The sequence below is a fragment of the Danio rerio genome, chromosome 12, assembly GCF_049306965.1.
Source record: "Danio rerio strain Tuebingen ecotype United States chromosome 12, GRCz12tu, whole genome shotgun sequence".
In the NCBI taxonomy this organism is placed as follows: Eukaryota; Metazoa; Chordata; class Actinopteri; order Cypriniformes; family Danionidae; genus Danio; species Danio rerio.
The window spans coordinates 38,393,568-38,417,845 of NC_133187.1; the positions used below are offsets into that span (position 1 = coordinate 38,393,568).

General features: G+C 34.6%; 1 protein-coding gene across 20 annotated transcripts in view; it reads right to left on the reverse strand.

Annotated features, from left to right (window-relative positions):
- unc13d (unc-13 homolog D (C. elegans)) overlaps window positions 1-24,278 on the reverse strand; it is a 48,542-nt gene that overhangs the window by 6,647 nt on the left and 17,617 nt on the right. For all 20 annotated transcript variants that reach the window (XM_073918771.1, XM_073918767.1, XM_073918764.1 and 17 more), the window contains exons 14-32: window positions 23,719-23,811; window positions 23,464-23,564; window positions 19,288-19,405; window positions 17,397-17,518; window positions 17,200-17,290; window positions 15,344-15,400; window positions 14,729-14,826; window positions 14,551-14,602; window positions 14,323-14,453; window positions 11,465-11,585; window positions 9,871-10,023; window positions 9,641-9,736; window positions 7,600-7,806; window positions 5,026-5,100; window positions 4,874-4,953; window positions 4,681-4,786; window positions 1,441-1,512; window positions 945-1,028; window positions 743-863 (exon numbers count right to left, since the gene is read on the reverse strand). In XM_073918771.1, coding sequence (XP_073774872.1) covers window positions 743-863; window positions 945-1,028; window positions 1,441-1,512; window positions 4,681-4,786; window positions 4,874-4,953; window positions 5,026-5,100; window positions 7,600-7,806; window positions 9,641-9,736; window positions 9,871-10,023; window positions 11,465-11,585; window positions 14,323-14,453; window positions 14,551-14,602; window positions 14,729-14,826; window positions 15,344-15,400; window positions 17,200-17,290; window positions 17,397-17,518; window positions 19,288-19,405; window positions 23,464-23,564; window positions 23,719-23,811 — 1,978 coding nt within the window. The remainder of the gene's footprint in view (window positions 1-742; window positions 864-944; window positions 1,029-1,440; window positions 1,513-4,680; window positions 4,787-4,873; window positions 4,954-5,025; window positions 5,101-7,599; window positions 7,807-9,640; window positions 9,737-9,870; window positions 10,024-11,464; window positions 11,586-14,322; window positions 14,454-14,550; window positions 14,603-14,728; window positions 14,827-15,343; window positions 15,401-17,199; window positions 17,291-17,396; window positions 17,519-19,287; window positions 19,406-23,463; window positions 23,565-23,718; window positions 23,812-24,278) is intronic.

Here is a 24,278-nt window from a genome sequence, read left to right on the forward strand (position 1 = left end):
ATCACAGTATAACGCCATATACTATATCTGCATCTTTTAGAGCAGTGTTTCTCAACTGGTGGGTCGCGGTAACATTTTCAGTGGGTTGCGGAGTGTGTGGTCAAAAAAACAACAAAAGTTAAATTTTTTACTTGTTTTGCTTATACCGGACTTTTATTTTGAAATTAGTGCGCAACAACCCTACCGTTTGACATGTGAATATTAATTTAATTAGAGCAACAAATATGTCGAAGCACAAGTACAATGCTGAATATGTAAAGTTTGGATTTACATATACTGATGACAAAAAAGACTTAAAGCCTCAGTGTCGTGTAGTGAGGTGCTCTCAGAGCATGAAACATTTTAAATTGAAACGACATTTAGATACCAGACATGTTTTATTAACAGTTCAGTGTAGTTCATGGTAATTGAACATTTCCTTACCCTAACCACTGTTTACAGTATTTGTCGTTTTTACTTTGTAATATTTCTATAATTTGATCTCTTTTTTTTTTAAATGACAGCAATAAAATATTGTTTATTTGTAAGTGTTGGTAAATTCCTTATGATTTATCTGTCACTCCTTGTGTATGTTATCAAATAAATACAAATTAATTATAATTCCTTAAATTGTATTATAGTTCCTAAAAATTTGGATCGCGACTTGACCATGTAAAAATGTGGGTCCCATGGCCAAACCAGTTGAGAACCCCTGTTTTAGAGTACCCTGTATAATGTGAAATGAACGTGTTTGCTGTCTTACCATTTGAGTCGAGAGGAATCAGATTGACAGCGTTGAGAACCTCCACATGCAGTTTGTTCTCTGAACGTTTGTATGATGTGATGAGAGTGACGGCTCCATATTTCTCTCCATTAAACACTTTCTTCAAGAAAGACGTAAACAAATATCATGTCAGTAACACTTGACTGGGTTTTATAGGGAATCTCTGGCTCTACGATCTCACCTGTTCCCACACTTTCCTCTCAAAAAACTTCTCTATCAGCTGATTAGAGGTTAAAGAGTTTTGGGTCAGGTTTGCCCGCAGCACCTGAGGGATAAAAAGAAAAATCATAGAAACCTACAGTCATTCAAGTTTGGGGTTTAAAATGGTCAACAAGACTACATTTATTCACATTTACATCAAATATACAGTCAACAGTATTTAAACATTATTATTATTATTTAAAATGTGTTTTCTTTCTTTATACATTTTACAAATGAATTTACAGTCTTCAGACTCACTTTATCCTATTGAAGTCATGCGAATATTCTGATTTAGTGCTCTAGATTTCTATATTTCTTATCATTAATGTCAAAAATTGTTGTTCGGTTTAATGTTTTTGTGAAAACCATGAAACTGTTCACCAACAATTTGAAACGGGTTTAATTTTGTAACATTACGAAATCCTAGAAATTTCTTTCAAAACAAAACTACTAAAAACTTCCTCAAAAACACTGACCTTATATTCTTCAGTATGTAGTGTTTCAAGAGGCAGTCCATTCCCTTCAGCATAAAAACACTGTTCCAAACACTGCAGAGAACAAACACAAGTATTTTCCTTTCTTTCTTTCTTTCTTTCTTTCTTTCTTTCTTTCTTTCTTTCTTTCTTTCTTTCTTTCTTTCTTTCTTTCTTTTTTTCTTTCTTTCTTTCTTTCTTTCTTTCCAGATAGTCAATAGGTGTAAAGAATATATATTTTATTAAGTTTATTATTTATTTATTAAAGGTGCAGTATGTAAGTTTGCAATGTAACCTGTACATTACAATGTAACCAGCTCACTTAATGTTTACGTTCGTAATATTTATATTATTTGCTAATTAATAACCTCATGTGGAACTCTGCATCTCATTTTTCGCATTTTGGTCACAGAAGCATGCTTTCAGTCTTTCTGATTGAATGAATGAAATACGCTGTTTGTTTCCAACAAGGCAACCCGAGTGCTGAAATATGAATGGGTAAACTGGCATTGGACAGGTTAAAAAAACCATGAACAAGACAGTGGTTCCGGGACGGAAAACACATTTTCAAAGCAGAATATCTGACTTCAACATTGTTTTTCAGATAAACAAGAATGTTCACTTGGCACGTTTCTTAACATCTGCAAACATATTATGGTATTTTTATGCTTCAGAAGAGTCAAAACCTTACATACAGCACCTTTAATATTAAAAAAGAAAGAAAGTCTTTTTTTCACAGTATTTATATCTGAATAAGAGCATATTTGACCATGGACCACAAAACCGAATAATCAAGCTAAGCTTTCCATTGATACGTTGTTGGTAGAGTATAAGACAATATTTGACAGATACAATTTCTTGAATTTCTTGAATCCGAGGGTTCCAAAAAACCTAAATACTGAGAAAATTACATTTAAAATTCTCCAAATGAAGAGTCCAGCAATTCCTATTCCTAATCAAATTGAGTTATCATATAAACAGTAAGAAATGTGCAAAATATTGTCATGGAACATGGTTTTTGCTTCATATTCTAATGATTTTTGGCAGAAAAAAAAAATTCCAATACACTGTATTTTTGGCTATTCCCACAAACCTGTGCAAAATAACACGCACACAGTCAAGCCCGATTGACTGTGTATATTTAGTCAAGTAGGGCTGAATCATATTGGAAAAATCTGACATTGCGTTATTTTGTATTTCTGTTATATAAATATATAAATTGCGATGGGAATACAATTTCAACAGATGACCTAAACAGCTTTACTTGGGAAGACATCTACATTTTAGATTGATTGGGCTGATTTTTGTAGGGGAGTGAGTCTCGATTAATATATAAGAAATAAATTACAAGTATAGTAAAATAAAGCAAAGATAAAAGTGGGTTAAAGTTTTCTGGAGAGTCTAACAGTATTCAGGAACAGATATTAAATACAACACAACTATCATGTAATTTTGGCACAATATTGACATGTTCACACATACTTAAAGGGATAGTTCACTAGAAAAAGTTAAAAGCACTCACTGTTTACTCACCCCTCACTTGTTTCAAGTGTATTTGAGTTATTAAATGATCTTTTTGTGTTCAACTTAAAAAAGGAACTCATAAACATTTGAAACAAGTGAAGGGTGTAGTTAAAATAGTAAGCAAAGTTTAATCTTTGGGTGAATCCCCGCTTTAAAAACACATGCAGATGATAAACTTTTACTCCATTATGATTAAACTTTGCATTGGTTATAATCAACTATAATCCCAACTCAACATTGTATATCCTGCGATGTGACTATTGTGGATGCACACATCGCGATATCGATGCTGAAACAATATAATGTGCAGCATTATAGTCAAGCACAAAATTGTTCATACCCTGGGATGTGAATAATTTCGGTCTTGACTATATATAATGACATGTCACATATGCACAAACATGCAAAAAGTTGCATACATAAAGATTTTGCAGTTGTGGGGGCTGATTATTAAAACAAAACTTCATTTTAAAGTGGTTGCCATAGTGTTGCTTACAAGTTTTCTGAGTATTTGTAATGCATTAGGCCCCGTTTACACTAGTGCGTTTTAGTTTTAAAACGGCGTTGTAGAATGAAAACGATCCGCGTCCACACTCGCGTTTTACCCAGCGTTTCTGAACAGCTCTCCATCCACACCAAAACGCTGAAAACACACATCACGTGACCACACACACACTCTCGAGCAAGCGCTCCAGCATTTCTACCCAGATGAGAGCTCTGCTTGTCGGACTGCTCATCAAGCATCTCCCGCTGGATATAATCTCACTATATTTGCTAAACGTGATATTTCATTCATGTTGTTGTCTTTATCTAACGACATAGGCCAATTCCCTGACTTTGGTCATTGGAATCTATTAAGTTACTTGTTCACGGGTAACATGTTTTGGTTAAGCGCAAAGATAAGTTAATGATTAATCCAGGTACATTGACCGATCGCTTGCCTTTATTTCCTAAAATGTATAAACGTATTGTATGTTATACTTTTATAATTATCGATTATTAAAACTGATATTCAGCAAAAGAGAGGGGATGTTTCGTATTTTCACTGAAATTGAAAGGAGGCAGTTGTTATCGGCTCCGTTTTGTTATAAATATCCACACAGTGAAGATGACGCTCATATATGCAGCACGACGCCTCAACATTTCTGCTGTCTGTTAAGTTGCTAATATTAAAAAGAAAATAGGCAGTTCCTTAAATCATGTTTACATTTTATTGTTGAGAAAGTGAAACAACGTAGCCAGGGTGATGTGAATGAAATTATAAAGTACACTGTTCCCTTTGAAGATTTACCCGTGTCCTCGGTATAGTCTGTTTTCCATATCAAACTGAGAAGAAGAGACTGCAGCCATGATCAAACTTGCGAAAACTGAACTTACAAGGAGAAAATGCAGGACTGAACTGTGTGTGTTAGGCTACTTAATATTCAGGAAAAGCCCCAATCAGATAGGCGAACGTTTGCAGCCCCGCCTCCGTTTTCAGATGTCTCCGTCTTTCCCCATCCACACTGAGACGGAGCAGCAGCATTTTGGAATGAAAACGGCCTCTCCAGGGTTTTTTTAAAAAGCTCCGTTTTCGGCGCTCGAGAACTCCGGCGTAGTGTGGACGGATGGCGTAACCGTAGCAAAACGTATGCGTTTTCAAACTAAAACGCACTAGTGTAAACGGGGCCTTAGTCTTGCACATGGATGAGGAGTGTAATATTTAGAAGCTGAACTAACCTGCAGTGTGTAGAGTAACCTCTGAAAGTAAACCAGATTACTGTCTTCCTGCTGAGAGATCTGATGCAGGATCTTAACTGAGTTCATCCACAGCGGTGTAAGAAGACTGAAAGAGAGTCCACCATACAGCATCAAGAAATCTAATCACATAAAGACTGCAAAATAACATAACTGTATATAAAAGATTAGATACCTGTTAAAATTCTCCTGAACCAAGTTCTCATTCATATACTGCAGTTCTTTCTCCAGATATTTCATTAAAGGAACCACAGCCTGAACAACAGACATTCAGCGCTTTAGAAAAGTGTTATTTTATGACTAATGAATTAGAAAACAATTCCTTACTTCCTCTGTATCTCTGGAGGGAAACCTCTGACGTGACGCCATGCTGCGAACATGTGACTCAATGTCTGTCTTTAGCTAAAAAGAGATGAGAAACATGGTACAATTTGGTTGTCTTTTGAAGCTTTGAGTTTGAAGTACTGCATGAGAAACAAGTAATGGCTATGACCAATTTTAAATATAAATCCCTTGTTTTTACACTCAATTGAGGTGGTTTTGGACGAATAACAAGAAATGGAAAAGGATTTGCTGAATAACATACCCATTAAAAAACGTTGGGCTATTTATTTCACCCAATGCCTGAGTTAATAATATTTGGTGCTTTGTTGTGGTATTTTAAACCTTTATTGGGTTATTTATTTAATAGCTCAACCAGTTGGGTTAAAAATTTTGAATTTCAACAGTCAACTGATTTAACTGACACAGAACAGTTGTATAAATGTGTGGGCGTAATATTGTTTTTGCATTATAAAGTTTATTCAAACTCTAATATAATAATAATGTAGTTTTTTGAATCAAATTATCTCTTTGTGTCGTGTTTTTTATATCTGTTTCACCAGCACTTTTAATTTCATGATACAAACACACGCTTCATAGCAGATCTATATACAGATAAAACCGCTTTCTCTACCTCAGTCTTCGTTTCCACACTTTTTTTTTTGAGGAAATGATGCACATATTTGAGATATTCAGCAGTCATTCTTGCCTTTAGGACCCAGCAGAGACATCAACCTAATAATAACAATAATAATAATAATAATAATAATAATAATAATTTATTATATAGTGGTTAAGCCACTTTTTGGCAAAATAACTCAACAAATTAGTTATTTTGTAACCCAGATTGTTGTGGTAACTTTAACAACTCAATGGATTGGGGTTAAATAACCCAACAGCAGGTCTGTGCCAAAACAACCCATCATCGGGTTGCCTGTTGGGTTATTATTAACCCAACGTTTTTTTGAGTGTAAATATTTACATTAGATGTCGCCTACGCTATTGTTGTCTATTGGAGGAAATGCATCAATAGAGCCGCCATTTTAGTACAGGGTAGTGCTCCTTTGAAATGAATGAGGGACCAAGGTGAAGTGGAGGACTGGCCATCCAGAGCCAGAGATATATACATATATCTATGATCAGGAGTTTTCCCGGTGGTCAGTACGCAAATATTTTTTTAAATTACAAAAATGATAATTTTACATCACTTTTCTATATCGATAGATAAGTGACCGCACGGGAATTTCTAACGAAGAGCGAGTGTTTGTGTGCATGGAAATTTATCATCCCCCTTCCCTGTTAAATTTGATCTACTCCATGTCCTGAAAGACACCTCCTCTCCTGCTTTCACTTCTCATTCTGATGGAGGGAGCGATTAGTTTGTGAATAAATCTCTGTTATGAACAACTCTTTCACTTAGCTGACAATAATACAAGTTTCTAGCAGTGCAGCATCTTGTTGTCATATTTCATTTACATTGTTTGCTTATTTTATTCAACAAAACTAGCTTAAGCCTAGAATTTAGTGTGAGCTGGTGCTCCTTTGCCTTATTTATGGTCAGGGCAGTAAGAGACTGTGTTATCATCAATATGTTAGCACAAATGTTCTTAACATACAAAAACGTAAAATACAAAACCTTACCAATGAAATGTTCTGCTTTGTGCTTTGTTTTCTTTGTTCGCTCGTTACTACACACGTACACAGCGCTAAAGTCCAGCATCTTCACACTGGCTTTAGTCTTGACTAGTGTGGTTAAATGACATTTGTGCTGGAAGCACTCTACAAACGTGGCGGCGCTATTGACAAATGCTCAGGGTCCGTATGCGATATCTAGCATATATCTCAATGGGTGAACAAACTCTGATGTAGCAAACATTACATCCATTTGACATGATGCTTGTCTTGTTTAGTTTTGGTTACTAGGTTCCCAATACTACAGTCAGCCGCTCTAAAAACTTGATAGAAATGCACCTATTTTGCATTTGGAATTTTTTTTTTCCTTTTTTATTATTTGCTTCATGTTAGGAAGGAAACTAGGCTTGCACAATATATTGCAAAATCAAAAACTTCTGTCAAATAAATAAAAGGTGGCTCAGTGGTAAGCACTGTCACCTCACAGCAAGAAGGTCGCTGGTTCAAGTCCCAGCTGGGTCACTTGGCATTTCTGTGTGGAGTTTGCATGTTCTCCCCGTGTTGGCGTGGGTTCCTCCAGGTGCTCCAGTTTCCCCCAGTCCAAACACATGCTCTATAGGTGTATTGAATAAACTAAATTGACCGTAGTGTGTGTATGCAAATGGGAGAGTGTATGGGTGTTTCCCAGTACTGGGTTGTAGCTTGAAGGGCATCCGCTGTAAAACATATGCTGGATAAGTTGGCAGTTCAGTCCACTGTGGCAACCCCTGATGAATAAAGGGAGTACGCCGAAGGAAATGAATGAATGTTCTGAACAGACTGATTATTATATCACACTTTGAATACAGTGTAAGGAAGGTTTAAAAAACTACTCTTGATAGTGAGATGCCACAAATGCTCTCAGTCATGAGATGATACTTTTATGATACGATATTATAGCATTAATACCTTCTTTCCGAGTCTGTCGACTGCCGAGCGGATCTCTCGGTTCAGAAGAGACTGCGTGTGCTGCAACTGTGATGGAAGTGTGTTCTGGAATTGAGTTTCTCCAATCACGAGTCTCGTTCTCTCTCTAAGCCCCGCCCAGTTGAGCTGCTTTGGCAGACGAGTCAGAACAGTGTGCAGATGCTCCAGATCGTTCACCACCACGCATAGCTACAGAAACCATGAAGAGGAACAGTTATAACCACATGTGGATCTTCACAGAGATCAAGCTAAAACACCACACACCACAAGAGAAACTCTGTCTGAAAAATTAGATGTTAATACATATATTAACAATATAAAGTATACTATAAAATCCGAGAATGCTTCAGTGGAAAATAAGTGGTTTAGATGCACATTGTGGTAGATTAAAACAATCTGAACATTAAAAAAAGATTTATATTTACTTTTTTTATTTTAATAAAAAAATATATACTGATAATTAGTTTAAAATCATTTAATTTAGGAATTCCTAGAGAAATTCACAAATAATTGTAAAGAATTTCTTTTACCAAAACAAAATTATTATAATTTTTTTATTCATTTTATTTTCAGTTTTTCTAAAATGAGATCTAGAACCAATGATTTATATATATATATGTGTGTGTGTGTGTGTGTGTGTGTGTGTGTGTGTGTGTGTGTGTGTGTTTGTGTGTGTGTGTGTGTGTATGTGTGTATTCTCTATTAGGTAGAGAAGTGCATTTAACGGATTTCATTTATTTTAATATGCAGGTGGGGAGGTGACCTGGGGAAGTAAATCAATAATTTTGTCTGAAAGTAATTAAAATAATGGTCAAATGATTTGTAAAGACAATCAAACAAACAAGCAAATAAATACAATTATGTGATATTTTAATAATATTAATAACAAATAGTAGTAGTACTATTGTTATTATTATTTAATATGATATATAATCGTATTTATTTATTTATTTATTTATTCATAAATAAAACAAAAACGAGCAAAACAAATAAGATATTGTTATATATTTATTATTAATAATGATAATAATTATTATCATCACCATCATTAATATTTCATATATAATATAACAATTTTTTTATTTATTTAAATATTTGTCAAATGATTTGGACATTTTAATCAAACAAAAAAACAAACAAACAAATTATATGAAATAATAATAATAATAATTATTATTCACTCATTAATTTTCCTTCGGCTTAGTCCCTCATTTATCAGGGTTGCCACAGCGTAATGAACTGCCAACTATTCCAGCATATGTTTTAAGCAGCGGATGTACTTCCAGCTGCAACCCAGTATTAGGAAACAACCATACACTCTCACATTCACACACACACTAAGGCCATTTTGTTTTGTTTTTTTACCCAATTTAACTATAGCGCATGTTTTTGTCCTGGGGGGGGAAACTAAGCAAACATAAGGAGAACATCAAACTCCACAAAGAAATGCCAACTGGCCCAGCCGAGACTCGAGCCAGTGACCTTCTTGCTCTGAGGCGACCACCACTTAGAGCCCATACATTCAATTTCTTTTCGGCTTAGTCCCTTTATTAATCTGGGGGCGCCACAGCGGAATGAACCGCCAACTTATCCAGCACATGTTTTACGCAGCGATTGCCCTACCAGCAGCAACCCATCACTGGGAAACACCCATACACTGTCATTCACACACATACACTATGGCCAATTTAGCTTACCCAATTCACCTATACCACATGTCTTTGGACTGTGGGGGAAACCCACTCGAACACGGGGAGAACATGCAAACTCCACACAGAAATGCCAACTGACCCAGTAAAGGCTCAAACCAGCGAATTTCTTGCTGTGAGGTGATCGTGCTACCCATTGTGCCACGTGACGCCCTGTTATTATTATTATAATTTATAATAATAATAAAAATATGTTTTATTAAGACAGAAGTGACTATATGACAATATGAAAACCATGAATTGTCCATACGCAGAAAAATAGAATAGGAATAAATATTTAATATGTCATTTCCCCCTCCTCATCATCAGCTTACCATTTTGATGGCGCTTTCTTGATCTGAGTCCTCAGAGAGCTCCTTCACTCGAGCTTTCAGCATCTGACAGTATGTTGATGCAATTTTACACACATCCTGTAACACACATTTAAAGAGTGTTGTGGTCACAATGAATAGACGGCACAATCTACTGTACACTTACAATTTCTACTATTGTATTTCTTAACAGCACTGTGTCAAGTCATTTTGATCGTAATGCATGTGTTCACCTCTGTGAGTTTAACCATGAGCATGAAGGCCTCCTCCGGGTCAGGCCAGCTCAACTGATCCCAGAGCTGAGCAATGGGGTGCAAACACGCAGCAATGTCCACTGCAGAAGAGCTGTGCTTGATGGGAACGGTTCCGCTCTGCAGCGGCTGCAACTATAAGAGCAACATGAAATTTAGCAAGACACTTTACTGGCATCATGAGAGATTCACCAACCAAAACAATCTTCAAATCATTTTTTTGAGAGGCTGTTGCACTAAGAAAGACATTTTTTGTGAATCAAAATCAAAATCAAAAGTGTTTATAAAGTTTCTGAAAAAATAACGACCACTGCATAATTTATACACTGCAAAAAAGCTTTACTTAATTAATACTTAATTAATACTTTACTTAATTTTGTCTTGTTTCTAATCAAATTTTCAAAAAAAAATCTTGAATCAATAAGTATTTATAAGTATCTACACAATAAAACTTTTGTCTTGTTTTAAGAAATAGTGTGAGGTTTTTCCTTAAAACATGCTAAATGATCTGCCAATGAACCCTTTTCACAAGACTGTTATGACAAAAAAATTTTGATATTTAGATTTTACAATAAAAACGTATGAACACTTATATGCATTTAAGTATGTGTTATATCATCTTTTGGTCAAATAAAAAAAAATAATTTGCAAAGTGTTTCTAATGCTGCGTCTAGGGGGCTGAGAGTAAATTTGATGTTATTCTCTCCTCTGGCTGCCGTCATCAGTCTCACATTATTTTACTATTTTTTTCCCTTTTTTTCTGAAAGTCGTGTGGCGTTTTTTTATTTATTTATTTTTTTTATTTTAGCAAATAGGATTGTAAAAAATGATTTGTTGTACTCTCAAATTCACTGTGCTCTAAGTTTACTCGACAATGACGACTTCTGCTGCTGAGAATTCTAGAAACCCGTGAAAGGGGTCTATGGGGGAAGCAAAATAATCTTGTCAAAAGAAAAAACAAGATATTTTTGCATACTGGCAGATTATTTTAGCTTTAAAAACTCTGACTTTGGCATATTGTTTCTTAAAACAAGACAATATTTTTTGCTTTGCTGGAAAACACTTTTTGATTCAAGATTTTTTTAGATATTTGGACTAAAAACAAGACAAAACAATCTAAGTAAGAAAAGCATTTTTGCAGTGTAGAAGGCACTAAAAGTAATTTAGCAAAACAATAGTTTATATACCAAAAGATAAGGCATATTTAGAGCATCCCCAAAATACTAAATGTTTGCTTTGTTACTAGGTTTTGCCGATTTGTCAGCAAAAAAGTTTCAGTCATTTAAAATGTAATAGAACTAAGGGTGACCATTATTTTAATAAGTTGACATATTACAATTATTAAGCATTTACTTATTAAAATAAATAAGCAAATATTTTGGTGAATCATATTTTGATTTAATTTTATTTCTACGTATAGGTCGTTTATGAACATTTTATTTGATGAAAAACACCAAAGCAGGACCTCTCAAATTTCCTATCTCACGCAAACTTCAAAGACAAATAATTTTTAAAACACTTTTCCTTTTAACAAACAAAAAATAAATAGTGTTGACAGTGTTTTAAATTGTTTTACCTGGTCCACGTGCACAGCCTTTTTCACCCTCTCCATTGTGGTGCTAAAAGCTTTGTTTAACCAGTATGGAAGAGCATCTCTGAAGTCCTCGTGAAAACTTGTGAGTTGCAGTAGCTTTGCCCTATAAAGGAAATACGTGTATCAAAGGACAGTTTAAAACTATTTTCAATAATCCTTCAGGTTTTTGAAGTTCCCTTAAAGCCTTAAATTAGTTTTGTAAGTCTTCTACAATAGGTTTACAGTCATGCAAGCTGAAAAAAAAAATTATTTTCTTAATATAAACTGCAATATCAGCTCCTTTCCAACACTGTGTCCAAACTACATGCCACACGACAAAATTCCAGAGACAAGCAATTTGGCTGTCTGCACCAAACACAACATGAATGGAAGATTTAAATATCAGTCACTGCACTTCTATTGAAATGGCAAGGTTTATAAACTGATTATTGCATATTTAATACATAAGCTGAGTGACTGATGTGTCACAGTTCAGTTTTCATTTTTTAAAATGTTTGCTAGAATCTGAGCTGAACTCTCTGCTGTTGGTTTCAGGTGCAATAAATGTCATGTAAAATGGTGTTCAAACTCAATTTCTGCGATGTTGCAGAAATTAAAACTGTTTCTAAAATAGAAATATCTGCTATTGAAGATAGTTAGTACGAAAACTCATTTTAACATGATGCATAAATAGGACACAATGTTAGTTAGACGACCCAGTTTGTTGCGATTGGTCAATGGCTTACAAAACCAAATGCCTTTATAATCACATTTGAATGTTTGCTCTTCCTCAGAGCCTCTGATATGTACGATACAGTAACATTGGTGCACGTTTAATCATATAACTTCAAACCAAAGTCTTTATCCTTTATAAAAACATTCAGCCTGGATTTTCTTTTGAAGTGCAGAAAACAGAGTCTTGTCTCCTGTTGTCAACTAGGCATGGGCCAGTATAAGATTCTGATGGTATGATAACCTTAGAAATAAATATTACGGTTTCACTGTGTCACGTTTTTTCGATTATTGCTCCAAAATTAATTATTTCAAAATGTCTGGGTAAAAAACATAAACTTTTTCCCCTTTATACACTTTGGGCTCTATTTTGACGATTGAGCTGCAAAGTCCAAAGCGCAGGGCGCAAAAGCATTAAGGGCGTGTCAGAATCCACTTTTGCTAATTTAACGACAGAAAAATCCGCTTTACGCTGGGGCGCATGGTCTAACAGGGTTGAGCTTTTTCTCTTAATGAGTAATAGGTGTGTTTTGAAAATAAACCAATCAGAATCTCATCTCCCATTCCCTTTAAGAGTCAGTTGCGTCGCGCCGTGGCGCATTTGCTATCTACATGGCGGACTTTGTAAGTGGAAAAACTGAACATGTCACTAGTGAGAAAACAGTTAAACAGAGCAACTACAGTGCAAAAATGAGAGATGAGCCTCCTTACTCTTTACTTTCACTTTTACACTCTTCCATGGATAAGGAAACGTGTTTAGCCTACATAATTAATTTTGTTTGTAAAGCACAAAGATTTGTTTCAAAACTATTTCTAAATTCTGTTCTAATTTCCAGCAAAGGAATAAATGAACAATAATAACGAAGTGTGGACATACAACTGAGTTATTTCCAAATACACATGCTGTGCCTATATGATCCAAAACGTGACAGGTGGACAAATCTAAGCTTGTTTTTAATAAAACAAATATAAATATCAATATAATAAATAATGCTACTACTAATAATAACATTATACAAAAGCACATTGTCATGAACAAACAAAAAAAGATGAAGAAGGCATGAAAGCAGAGGTTTTTATATTTATGTAGAAAGTAATCATTTTTGTAATATTTTAATCATTTAATTCTTTATAGTTGTAAAGATATTTGTGTATTGCTGTAGGCGAGGCACACAGTTAATGCGCTCTGCGCTGGACTTTAGACCTGCTCTAAGCTGGTCTATTGTGAAGTCTATTTTAGTTCCTCAAAATAGCAACGCGCCAGCAATGCACCTTAACACACCTCCTTTTTTAGATCAGAACGCCTATGTGCGCACATATGAGCGCAAATGCATTTGCTATTTAAACAGTGTGGTGCAAAATGTCAAAACACTTGCGTCGAGCTGAAACTACCAAATAACTGTGTCGTCCCTTGCGCCGCATTTCACCTAGTGTATGATAGGGCAGATTTTTTTTTTACAATTTAAAACGGCATCTTTGGACATCTTTTCTGCTGGAGATACAACTGTCCTAAAACAAACAAAAAAAAAAATGTAAATAAAAAAAAATTAGTTATACTTGAGGAATGGTATAGCAAAACCATTTTAAAAACCTTGACTTTTCCAAACCGTGGTATACCTTGAAAACAGTTATCGCCTATTGACAACATAAACAAAACTTTTCCAGACCTCACAATACATTCAACCAGGGCTTGATATTACCTTTTTTGATCACCAGCCACTGTGGCTAGAAGTTTTTCAACATTAATGTGGTTGTCTAACCCGCAACAGCTGAAACCTACCCGCATTTGGCGGGTTGGTGGCTGTTAATGTCAAACCCTGCATTCAACTTTTTACTGTTAAATACTGGTAAATTGCAGTGTTTGAGGGCCAAAGTAGACATTTTGGCAGAAGTCAGCATTCCGCAAATTTGTGACAAACCAACAAAAGTTGGCATAAACAGAATTTCTGAATACTCATTGCAGAAATTGTTCTTTCTTTGTGAATCTATAAGTCCATTCATAAAGCACTTCAAAGACTTTGCAGCATTTTTACATTCACAAGCATCTATAATACACACTACATGAAATGTTATATGTGACTAAACATACTAAGCGGCAAAATGCATTTAGATTGAATATTAACACTGACCTCTTTTGTAAGAAGGCTTTGTCTTTGTGGATCGTTTGCAAGGAGAGATACACTGGAAACAAGCTGTTTGCCAGCGGCTGATCCATTTGATTCTCAAGCTGAGAGAGAGTAGCTCGAAGCTCCTCTGCTAGCTGTATGTACATAAACAATACAGTTAATCAACCAATAACAATAATAATAGATCTGCTAATGCTAAGCAGTATTTCGGGATTACTTGTTAATTCTCACCAAAGTGTCCAGTTTTTGATAAACCACAGTGAAAACATCCAACTGAACGGCACTGAAAACGGTGTGAGAAAAAGAAGAGATTCACGAGTCACGACTTGTCCGTGAGTAGATGAAAAATTAAATGAATGAATCAATGAATGAATAAACTACATTAAAATATACAATTCATTATTCTTACCTAACAAACACCTTATTCCAGACGTCTTTACTGAGTCGAACGTCTTCTTGCACTTCTCCAATTAACCGAGAGAGGGCGCTGACTGTCTCTAACAGATCCTGTAAAAGCACACCTACTGATTCAATCTAAACATATTGAAATACCAATATCGCTCTCTCTATTCAATTCAGTTCAATAATTGCTTTATTGGCATGACACGTTACAGATGTATTGCCAAAACATTTATAAAGCTTGTGCTAAAAAGAATATGCATACATATTTAAAAACAACAACAACAACAACAGAAAAACATAGCAGACACAGTAAATAGTATTATATCTTATATATATTATATATTATATACTATCTGTAGTATTATAATGTATAGTATAAAATAATAATAATAATAATAATACAAATAAAAAATAAATAAAATAATAAATCTGAATAAACAGTACATTTTAACAATCAACACGTATAGATAAAACAGAAATAATAAATAATAATAATCAGTATATTTACAATGATTCCTTTATAATGTCTCTCTCTCTCTCTCCCTCTCTCTCTCTCTCTCTCTCTCTCTCTCTCTCTCTCTCTCTCTTCCTCTCTCTAATAATAATCTGCAAAGTTTCTTACCTTTGTCATAGGCTGATGTAAACCTTTTTTAATATTAAACCATTCTTCTGTGCCATTCTAGAAAGCAAGAAACAAGCTTTCGGTGACTTGTTAAAAGTTAGAACATTTTAAATAAATCATTGTTATTTAAAAATACAGCAATTACATAACTATCAAATGTGCAGTGTTTGCTTTAAACGCCAAACATGTCTTGAATAAGTACATGGGTTGCAAGTAAAATTACTACTTTATTTTTTCTAATAATATCTGTGGATTAAACAAATTGATAAGCTCTTTCATTTGGAAGAACTCTGCACCCAGAGTATTTTTTAAATACTATCATTAAAAGAGAAAGGAGGGTTAGGTTAGGACTTACAGTTCAATACAGAAAAATTACTCCCAGTGACAAGAACTCTGGAAATCTTTCTTTATAAAGTGGGGAGAATATGGTATACATCAGTTTCGGGATCTGTTTATCAATTGTACCCTTAAGTACTTCTCTGACCTAAGGCAAGAGTTCAAGATACTAAGACAGGACTTTTATAAATAGCTGCAAATTACAATTTAATATTTAGTCACGAAAAGAGAGGCCAACTAGAGCTCTCCAATATAGAGGAGATTTTGTGGAATTCTGGGTCTTTAAAATGAAAGATCTCTGAGATATATTCTGCACTATTAGACTATTACAGCTCTTCACTGGGATCACTTAAAAATGCATGGCAAAGACATTTGGAATATGATTTTAATGTTGATCAGTGGGAGACTACCAGAATACTCTCACTCCCCTTTTCCAATAACAACATAGTTGAACAATATTATACATTTTTGCATAGTATGTACCTGACCCCACTTCGTTGGAGAAAAATGTACCTCAATGTATCATCCAGGCATCACAGATGTAAAACCTATTCAGGATCAATCATCCATGTTTTTTGAGAATTCATTCATTTTCTTGTCAGCTTAGTCCCTTTATTAATCCGGGGTCGCCACAGCGGAATGAACCACCAACTTATCCAGCAAGTTTTTACGCAGCGGATGCCCTTCCAGCCGCAACCCATCTCTGGGAAACATGCACACAGACATTCTCACAATCACTCATACACTACGGACAATTTAGCCTACCCTACGGACAATTTAGCCTACCCAATTCACCTGTACCGCATGTCTTTGGACTGTGGGGGAAACCGAAGTACCCAGAGGAAACCCACGCGTAGGCAGAGAGAACATGCAAACTCCACACAGAAACGCCAACTGAGCCGAGGTTCGAACCAGCGACCCAGTGACCTTCTTGCTGTGAGGCGACAGCACTACCTACTGCGCCACTGCCTCGCCCATTTTTTGAGAATGAAAAATGCAATTTTTTTTCTGAAAAGCACTTTACAGCCAAACCTTTGCTAATTACATTGGACAAAACACCAACACTATACCTCTTTAGTACAGAAGTAAACAAGACACTTGATCCTACTTCTATAAAGAATAATCTTTGTGGAAATGAAATCACAATATGTGTGCAATAATGCTCTACCGTCATTCAGCATAACAGATACTGTATATTTATGTTAAAAAAATTATAGTTTTAAATATGCCTGCCAAGATCTTAAGGCAACTTTTGTAACAATGAATGATATTTTTGTGGGTGTCTTTAGTAAATTATAGTAAAACAAAAATGTTTGCTCTACTAATTGTTTGATTACACAGAACAACTTCTATTGTACAGGAGGAAAAACAGTTTAAGCAGTATCACACTTTTCCGAAAGCCCTTTTCATCTTTTCCCCAGGATACATAATTTCGAAAATATCAACTCTCACTGTTTTGCAAATACAACAATATTGCAACATGTAAAATTAATATATGAATTTCATATTTTGTTACTTACAACAACAGCATCTGTGACCTCAACATGTAAGTCAAACTGAGCAGGATTGAGCTTCTGAAATGCCCGGGTCTTACAGATCTGGACAAGAACCCTATATAATCACAATACATAAATATACTTTATAAGAGTTTTGCATTAAATCACTTTACAGAATATATATAAAAAAACTATTTGTTCTAGATGTTCGTGAGGCTTACCTGAGCAGTGTATGTAGCCGTGGTGTTGTTTTGGTGGTTGGGGGATAAATATCCCTGTATTTAGACACCAAGCAGAGGCCATATTGCAGAAACCCATGCAGAGAGTCACCCAGCTCCTGTTTCTGTTGGATATATGTATGGGTTTTACTATATATATTGTAATGAGCAAGCAGATATTACTACCAAAGAAGAATTATCAATTTGAAAAAAAGAAAGAAATACATAAAATAGCCTTTGTGGCCCTATCATACATCCGGCGCAGTGTGGCGCAAGGTGCAGCGCAATACTTGTTTGGTAGTTTCAGCTTGGCGCAAGAGTCGTTTTGAGGCGTTGCGCTACGCTGTTTAAATAGCAAATGCATTAGCGCTCATATGTGCGTCCATGGGCGTTCTGGTCTAAAAAAGGAAGGCGTTCTGAGGCGCACGGCTGGCGCGTCGCTATTTTGAGAAACTAAACTAGATTTTTCATTAGACCAAAACAAACCTGGTCTAAACTCCGGTGCAGAGTTGCGCCTCGTTTACACACTGCTTAATACGCACAAGAGAGCAATAGGCAAATATCTTTACATATGAAAAAATTTAAATATTAAGGATATATATATATAGGATATAATAAGAATAGATATTGGATATAAATATAAAGGATTAAAATATTACAAAACATATTATTTTCTAGCCTACATAAATATGAAAAATCACTGCTTTTATACCTTCTTCATCTCGGGAGGCTTTTTCAGTTCATACATAACAATGTGCTTTTGTATAATGTTATTATTATTAGCAGTATTACTTATTATATCCATATTTATATTTGTTTAATTAAAAAAAAAGCTTAGATTTGTCCACCTACAGGTTTTAGACCTTATGGGGCACAGCATGTGTTTTAGGATATAACTCAGGTTTTTGAACACACTTCGTTATTATTGTTCATTTATTCGTTTGCTGGAAATTAGAACTGAATTTGGAAATAGTTTTGAAACGAATATTTGCGCTTAACAAACGCAATTAATTATTTATAGACTAATTGATGTCTGTGCGTAAAGGTTTCCCTATCCAAGAGCGAAAGTGAAAGTGATCCATTATCTCTCATTCTCACGCAGTAGATGCTCTGTTTAACAGTTTTCTGTTAAAAAAAACTGTTAACTGTTAACTGTTTGCTTGTGAAATGCTCAGTTTTTCCACTTAGACTTACTTTACGTCCTGTAAATAGCGAATGCGCTCTTGGCGCGACGCAGCTGGGTCTTAAAGGGAATGGGAGATGAGACTCTAATTGGTTTATTCTCAAAACACACCTATAACTCACTAAGAAAATAAACGCAACCCTTTTAGACCATGCGCTTTGGCGCAAAGCGGATTTTCCCGTTCGTAAATTAGCAAAAATGCGTTCTGACACGCCCTGAAAGCGTTTGCGCCCTGCGTTTTGCGCTCTGCGCATGGACCGTCAAAATAGAGCCCTTATTATTAATAATCATTGTTGTACTGCTAAATTTTAGGTGGGATCTGTCATTATAATAATTTTATGTATTATTTAATGAATAAAAGTTTAAAAAAGAGCAATATGCAAAATACATTTTATGTTTTTTTTTACATTATAAATATCTTGAAAGTCACGGTTAGCAATGAACTAAATAAACAACCCTTTTAGTTGCAGATGAAATATACAGGCTTTAAATATAGGATGAATTCTCAACTTCACTGGATCATGACAGTGCGGTTTGATAGCCTGCTATCAGCTCACAACACTGAAGATTTATGTGATAAATTGCTTAAACCTCACGTGACACTGTTGCAAGAGATCCCAGCTCATGATTCAAGAAAGAACATTCTAATTCTGCACTTCTAAGCCCACCTTCAACTTTCACATCATAAAAAGCTTGAGAAGAATCACAGACCTGCTGGTGTGGGAGTTCCTGCTGGTCCCAGTGATACTCAATACTGGTTAGCTGCTGGAAAAGCACAGTTGAGTCCACCTCCAGGCTTTGGTAGAGTTTGCTGTATGCCACCCACTTCCTGTACAAGCCCACAGAGAAACCCACGCATTATGCAAAATAGATTTAAATCAGTCCCGGATATGAACACAGATGATACAATGTTTTAAATTCATATAATGTCTGGTTCATTATTTTAATGATTCACTTTAGACATTCTGTTCTATAATGCCATTAAAGCCCTTTTCTGACACACAAAAACAACAATTAAAGAGATAGTTCACCGCACAATTACAATTCTGTCATCATTTACTTTCCATTTACTTGTTCAAAATCTATTTGAATTTTTTTTTTCTACTGTACTAAACAAGATATTTTGAAGAATGTTGCTAGCTTGAATGCATTTACTTTCATACAGGGTTTCTGCAGCTTTCATCAAAGCCCCTTTCACACATACAGACCTTTCCGGAAAATTACCGGCAATTTTCCGGAAAGGTCTGTATGTGTGAACAGGTCCTTTTTGAAAATACCGGTAAATTCGTTCTGGCTATTTTCCGTAAAGAGAAGTTGTAACATTACCGGTAATTTGCCGGAATGCTGCGCTGTGTGAATGCAGAAGGAAGATTGCCAGAAAGAGCGCGTGCACGTCTAGAACGTGCTGACGTGGACGTCTACTTTAGCCAATCAGAACAGTCAGACACGTTTACGTCCGCGCGGTTTATGAGAATAAAAGCCTTTGAATATTATCCAGACGCATTTAGCTGCTAAAAGTTAGTCAGATAACGTTTATATGTTCTTCTTAATGCCAACTGTGTAAATAATCATCAATAAGATGCTTATGATAAGCTGCTGTTTGTTTACCTTCAAGCTTTGCGTGTGCCTGTGAAACAGCCTGTGAGCGCCAGCGCACGCACATATTATGAACATCTCGACATGCGAAAGTGATCCTGCATATGTTTATCGAAGTTATTCACAATACTGATCATCCACAGAGTTTGTGATGTAGTCAGATGTTTACAAATACAAACGCAGCCGTTTAAGGCTCATTTGTGGTAAATGATGTCAGAATTTACCGGTATTTGTGTGAACGGTCTTTTCTGGAAAAATTCCGTAACGTCCTCGCCTGTGTGAACAGCGCTTTTTTTGAATATACCAGTAAAGTCGTTCCAGAAATTTTCTGGATATTTACCAGTATCTGTGAAAGGGGCTCAAGTCAAATTTAGGACTTTTAATAACCTTTTAAGACAATTATAAATCAAATTTAAGACTTATACATGGCTAAACACTAAGGATTTTTAATAATGGAATGTTTTTTTTTTTTTGCTTGCCACAAAAATCAAATGTATTTATTTCTTAGCTACATATTTAAATGTGACACAACAAAATGATTTTTTATCATATGTTTTATTTTTATGACAAGTTTAACATTGTTAAAAGTATATTTGTTAAAGAGAAAATTAGATGATTAATCAAAAAATATACAGTGTTTGTTGGCTTTTGGTCCAAATGGATTAAGTATACCTCCTCTTCAACCTAATGTGTTTCTGTTATAAAACCTTAAGTTTCATGTCTATTTATAAACATTATGTCCACTCCACCTTGCTCCTGTAAAGAGTTTTTGTGTAAATGGAAGATCACATAAAGGGACATGTTGCTCTGTCATTATCATGAGTAATTGTGTAAATGTTTTGAGTTTAGGAATTTTAATTTAGAGAATTTTTTGTTTCTCTTTGCAATATATATATATTTTTTATTAATTAAAAAAGTTTTATTGAGATGTATTGTTGGTGATTGAATGGATCCAATGAATCAAGGACCTGTTTAAAATGATTTAAGACCTACAACACAAAATGTCAGTGAATTTCTGACTTATTAAGGCCAAAAATGTTGTTTTGATAATTTAAGACATTTTAAGACTTTAATACCAAAACACCCTATTCAAAAGTAATGTTTTTCCTACTATGGAAGTCAATGGATGCTAGCAACTAACAATTTTTAAAATATCTTCTGTTGTGTTCAACAGAAGAAAGAATCTAATAAAGGTTTAAAACTATATGAGGGAGAGAATAATATGAGGCAATTTTTTACTTTTGGGTAAACTATCCCTTTAATGGTGACTTTCTTACAGTTTTGACTTTTTTCACTGTAATTATAAGCATTTACAGTTAAAGTCAGAATTATTAGCCCCCCTGAATTATTAGACCGCTTGTTTATTTTTTCCCCTAATTTCTGTTTAACAGAGAGATTTTTTTCAACACATTTCTAAACATAGCTGTAATAACTAATTTCTAATAACTGATTTATTTTATCTCTACCATGATGACTGTAAATAATATTTGACTAGATATTTTTCAAGACACTTCTATACAGATTAAAGTGACATTTAAAGGCTTAACTAGATTAGGTCTATTATTTAGTTTAGAGTAATTAGGCAAGTTATTGTATAACAATGTTTTGTTCTGTAAACTATCGAGAAATAGTTTAAAGGGGCTAATAATTTTGTCCCTAAAATGGTGTTTAAAAATTTTTAAACTGCTTTTATTCTAGTGGTAATAAACAAATAAGACTTTTTTCGAAAGAAAAAATATTATCAGACATACTGTGAAAATTTCTTTGCTCTGTTACACATCATTTGGGAAATATTTAAAAAAGAAGAAAAAAAATTGAAGGGGGCTAATAATTCTGACTTCAACTGTATCTCTCAGTTCTGACTTTTTTCCACTGTAATTATAAGCATATATCTCTCAGTTCTGACTTTTTTCACTATGACTTTTTTCACTGTAATTATAAGCATACAAAATTCTGACTTTTTTACAGCAAGATAAGAATTCGCATTTGCTATTTACTAAGACAGAATTTTTAAATATATACTTGTCTAATTTAAAGAACTTTTGGTCAGAAAATAGTCAGAATTAGCCAAAAAAATAAATAAATAAATCTGCAAACAATTGTATCATATAAAGTTTAATTGTTAAATATATACTCGTCTATTTAGAAAACATTTGGTCAGAAAATAGTCAGAATTCTAACATCTGCAAAGAATTGTAACATATAATGTTGCATTTCTGAGTCATAAAGTCTAACTCTGTGGGTAACAGACTATTTTCTTAAGTTTGGGTTTCACAGTTCTACTTTGTAACTCACAATAACAAGTTTATATCTCACAACTCTGAAAAAAATAAATAAATAAAAAACAGAACACTTTATAATGACTTTATAATACATCGGAAGCTGTGTGTTATGAAGTCAGGGTTGCAATTTGCAAGATATAAATTCACAATTCTGAAAATAAGCATGTTTATATGTCACAAATTTGACATTTTAGTATATATATTCAACTTTATAACACTCAATTCTGAAATAAAAAGCCAGAAATGCAATTTTAAAGTCAACAGAGAAGACTAATTTAAACGTGGAAGCAAATGGTCAGATTTTGATTGTAAATCACCAAAACAAACAATTATTTTTCAGTGGATTAGCTTGCATAGACTACATGATCACAAAGAATATGTGCTAGCAAAATAAACATTGTAAGTTAAAGACTTTAAATCTCATAATTCTTACTTTCATTTATTATTAACTTTCCTTCTGCTTAGTCCCTATATACATCAGGGGTCGCCACAGCGGAATGAACCACCAACTTATCTACCATATGTTTTACACAGCAGATGCCCTTCCAGCCAGCACCTATACTGCTTGTCTTTGGACTGTGGGGGAAACCGGAGCACCCTAGGGAAGAATACACGGGGAGGACATGCAAACTCCACACAGAATTGCCAACTGGCCCAGCCGAGGCTCGAACCAGCGACCTTCTTGCTTTGAGGCGACAGTGTCAACCACTGAGTCATTGTGCTGCCCTAATTCTCACTGTATAACACACAATTGCAAGTTTGTATCTTGCAATTCTGGGGGGTGTGGGATTGAGAATTTCAAGGTTTTATATTTTAATTCTAAAAAAAAAGTTTTGTGAAATATAAAAAGAGTATTATATTAACAGAGTAGAATATAAAAAGAGTATTAGCATTAGTTGTCCCATACTAGTAAAGTAGTGAGGAAATGAAAAATAAAGTGTCACTTCCTTTTTGTTTTACTTTCGGAGTCTAGCTTTCAGTTTTATAAAAGTGTGAAGTCTATTCTTACGCCAGGTCTTGGAGGAAAGGTGAAATGTCATTCTGGTTGGCGTAATACTCAAGCAGGGCTGTCCCTTCCCCACACAACTCTCCCTTCCATGGGTTACTGTCCTGAGGAGTGAAAAGATGCAGAAATAATAAAAGAACTAACATTGTATAAACAGTACAGCAGGAAGTGATGGTAAAGTTACGCAAGCTGTGACCGTTTTACAAATTACTTCATCATTTTAGAGATATCTTTATAAATGATTTGTTAAAAATGCACCTGTTGTTTAGAGATGTGGGCTTGAACAAACTGTTGCAGGATGCCGCAGTAGTTTACATACGGGCTCCGTCCCGCACTCAGGGTCTCATCTCTCTGCCAATCACAGTGCAAGAGTCAGATTAAACAATGAAGTCAATATATGTAATATATTGTAATATTATATACAGCTGAAATCAGGATCATTAACCCTTCTGAATTATTAGCCCCCCTGTATATGTTTTCCCCAATATAACAGAATAGAAGATTTGTTCAACACATTTCTATATTCAGAAGTTTAGTTCAATAACTCATTTCTAATAACTGATTTCTTTCATATTTGCATTGATGACAAATTTTAATAGATATTTTTCAAGATACTAGTATTCAGATTAAAGTGATATTTAAAGGCTTACCTCTGTAGACAAACAAAAAACAATGCTTAAAGGTTTTAAATGCTAATAATTTTGAACTTTGAATAAATTTAAAACTGCCTTTACTCTAGCCAAAATACAACAAATAAGACTTTCTCCAGAAGACAAAATATTATCAGACATACTGTGAAAATTTCCTTGCTCTGTTAA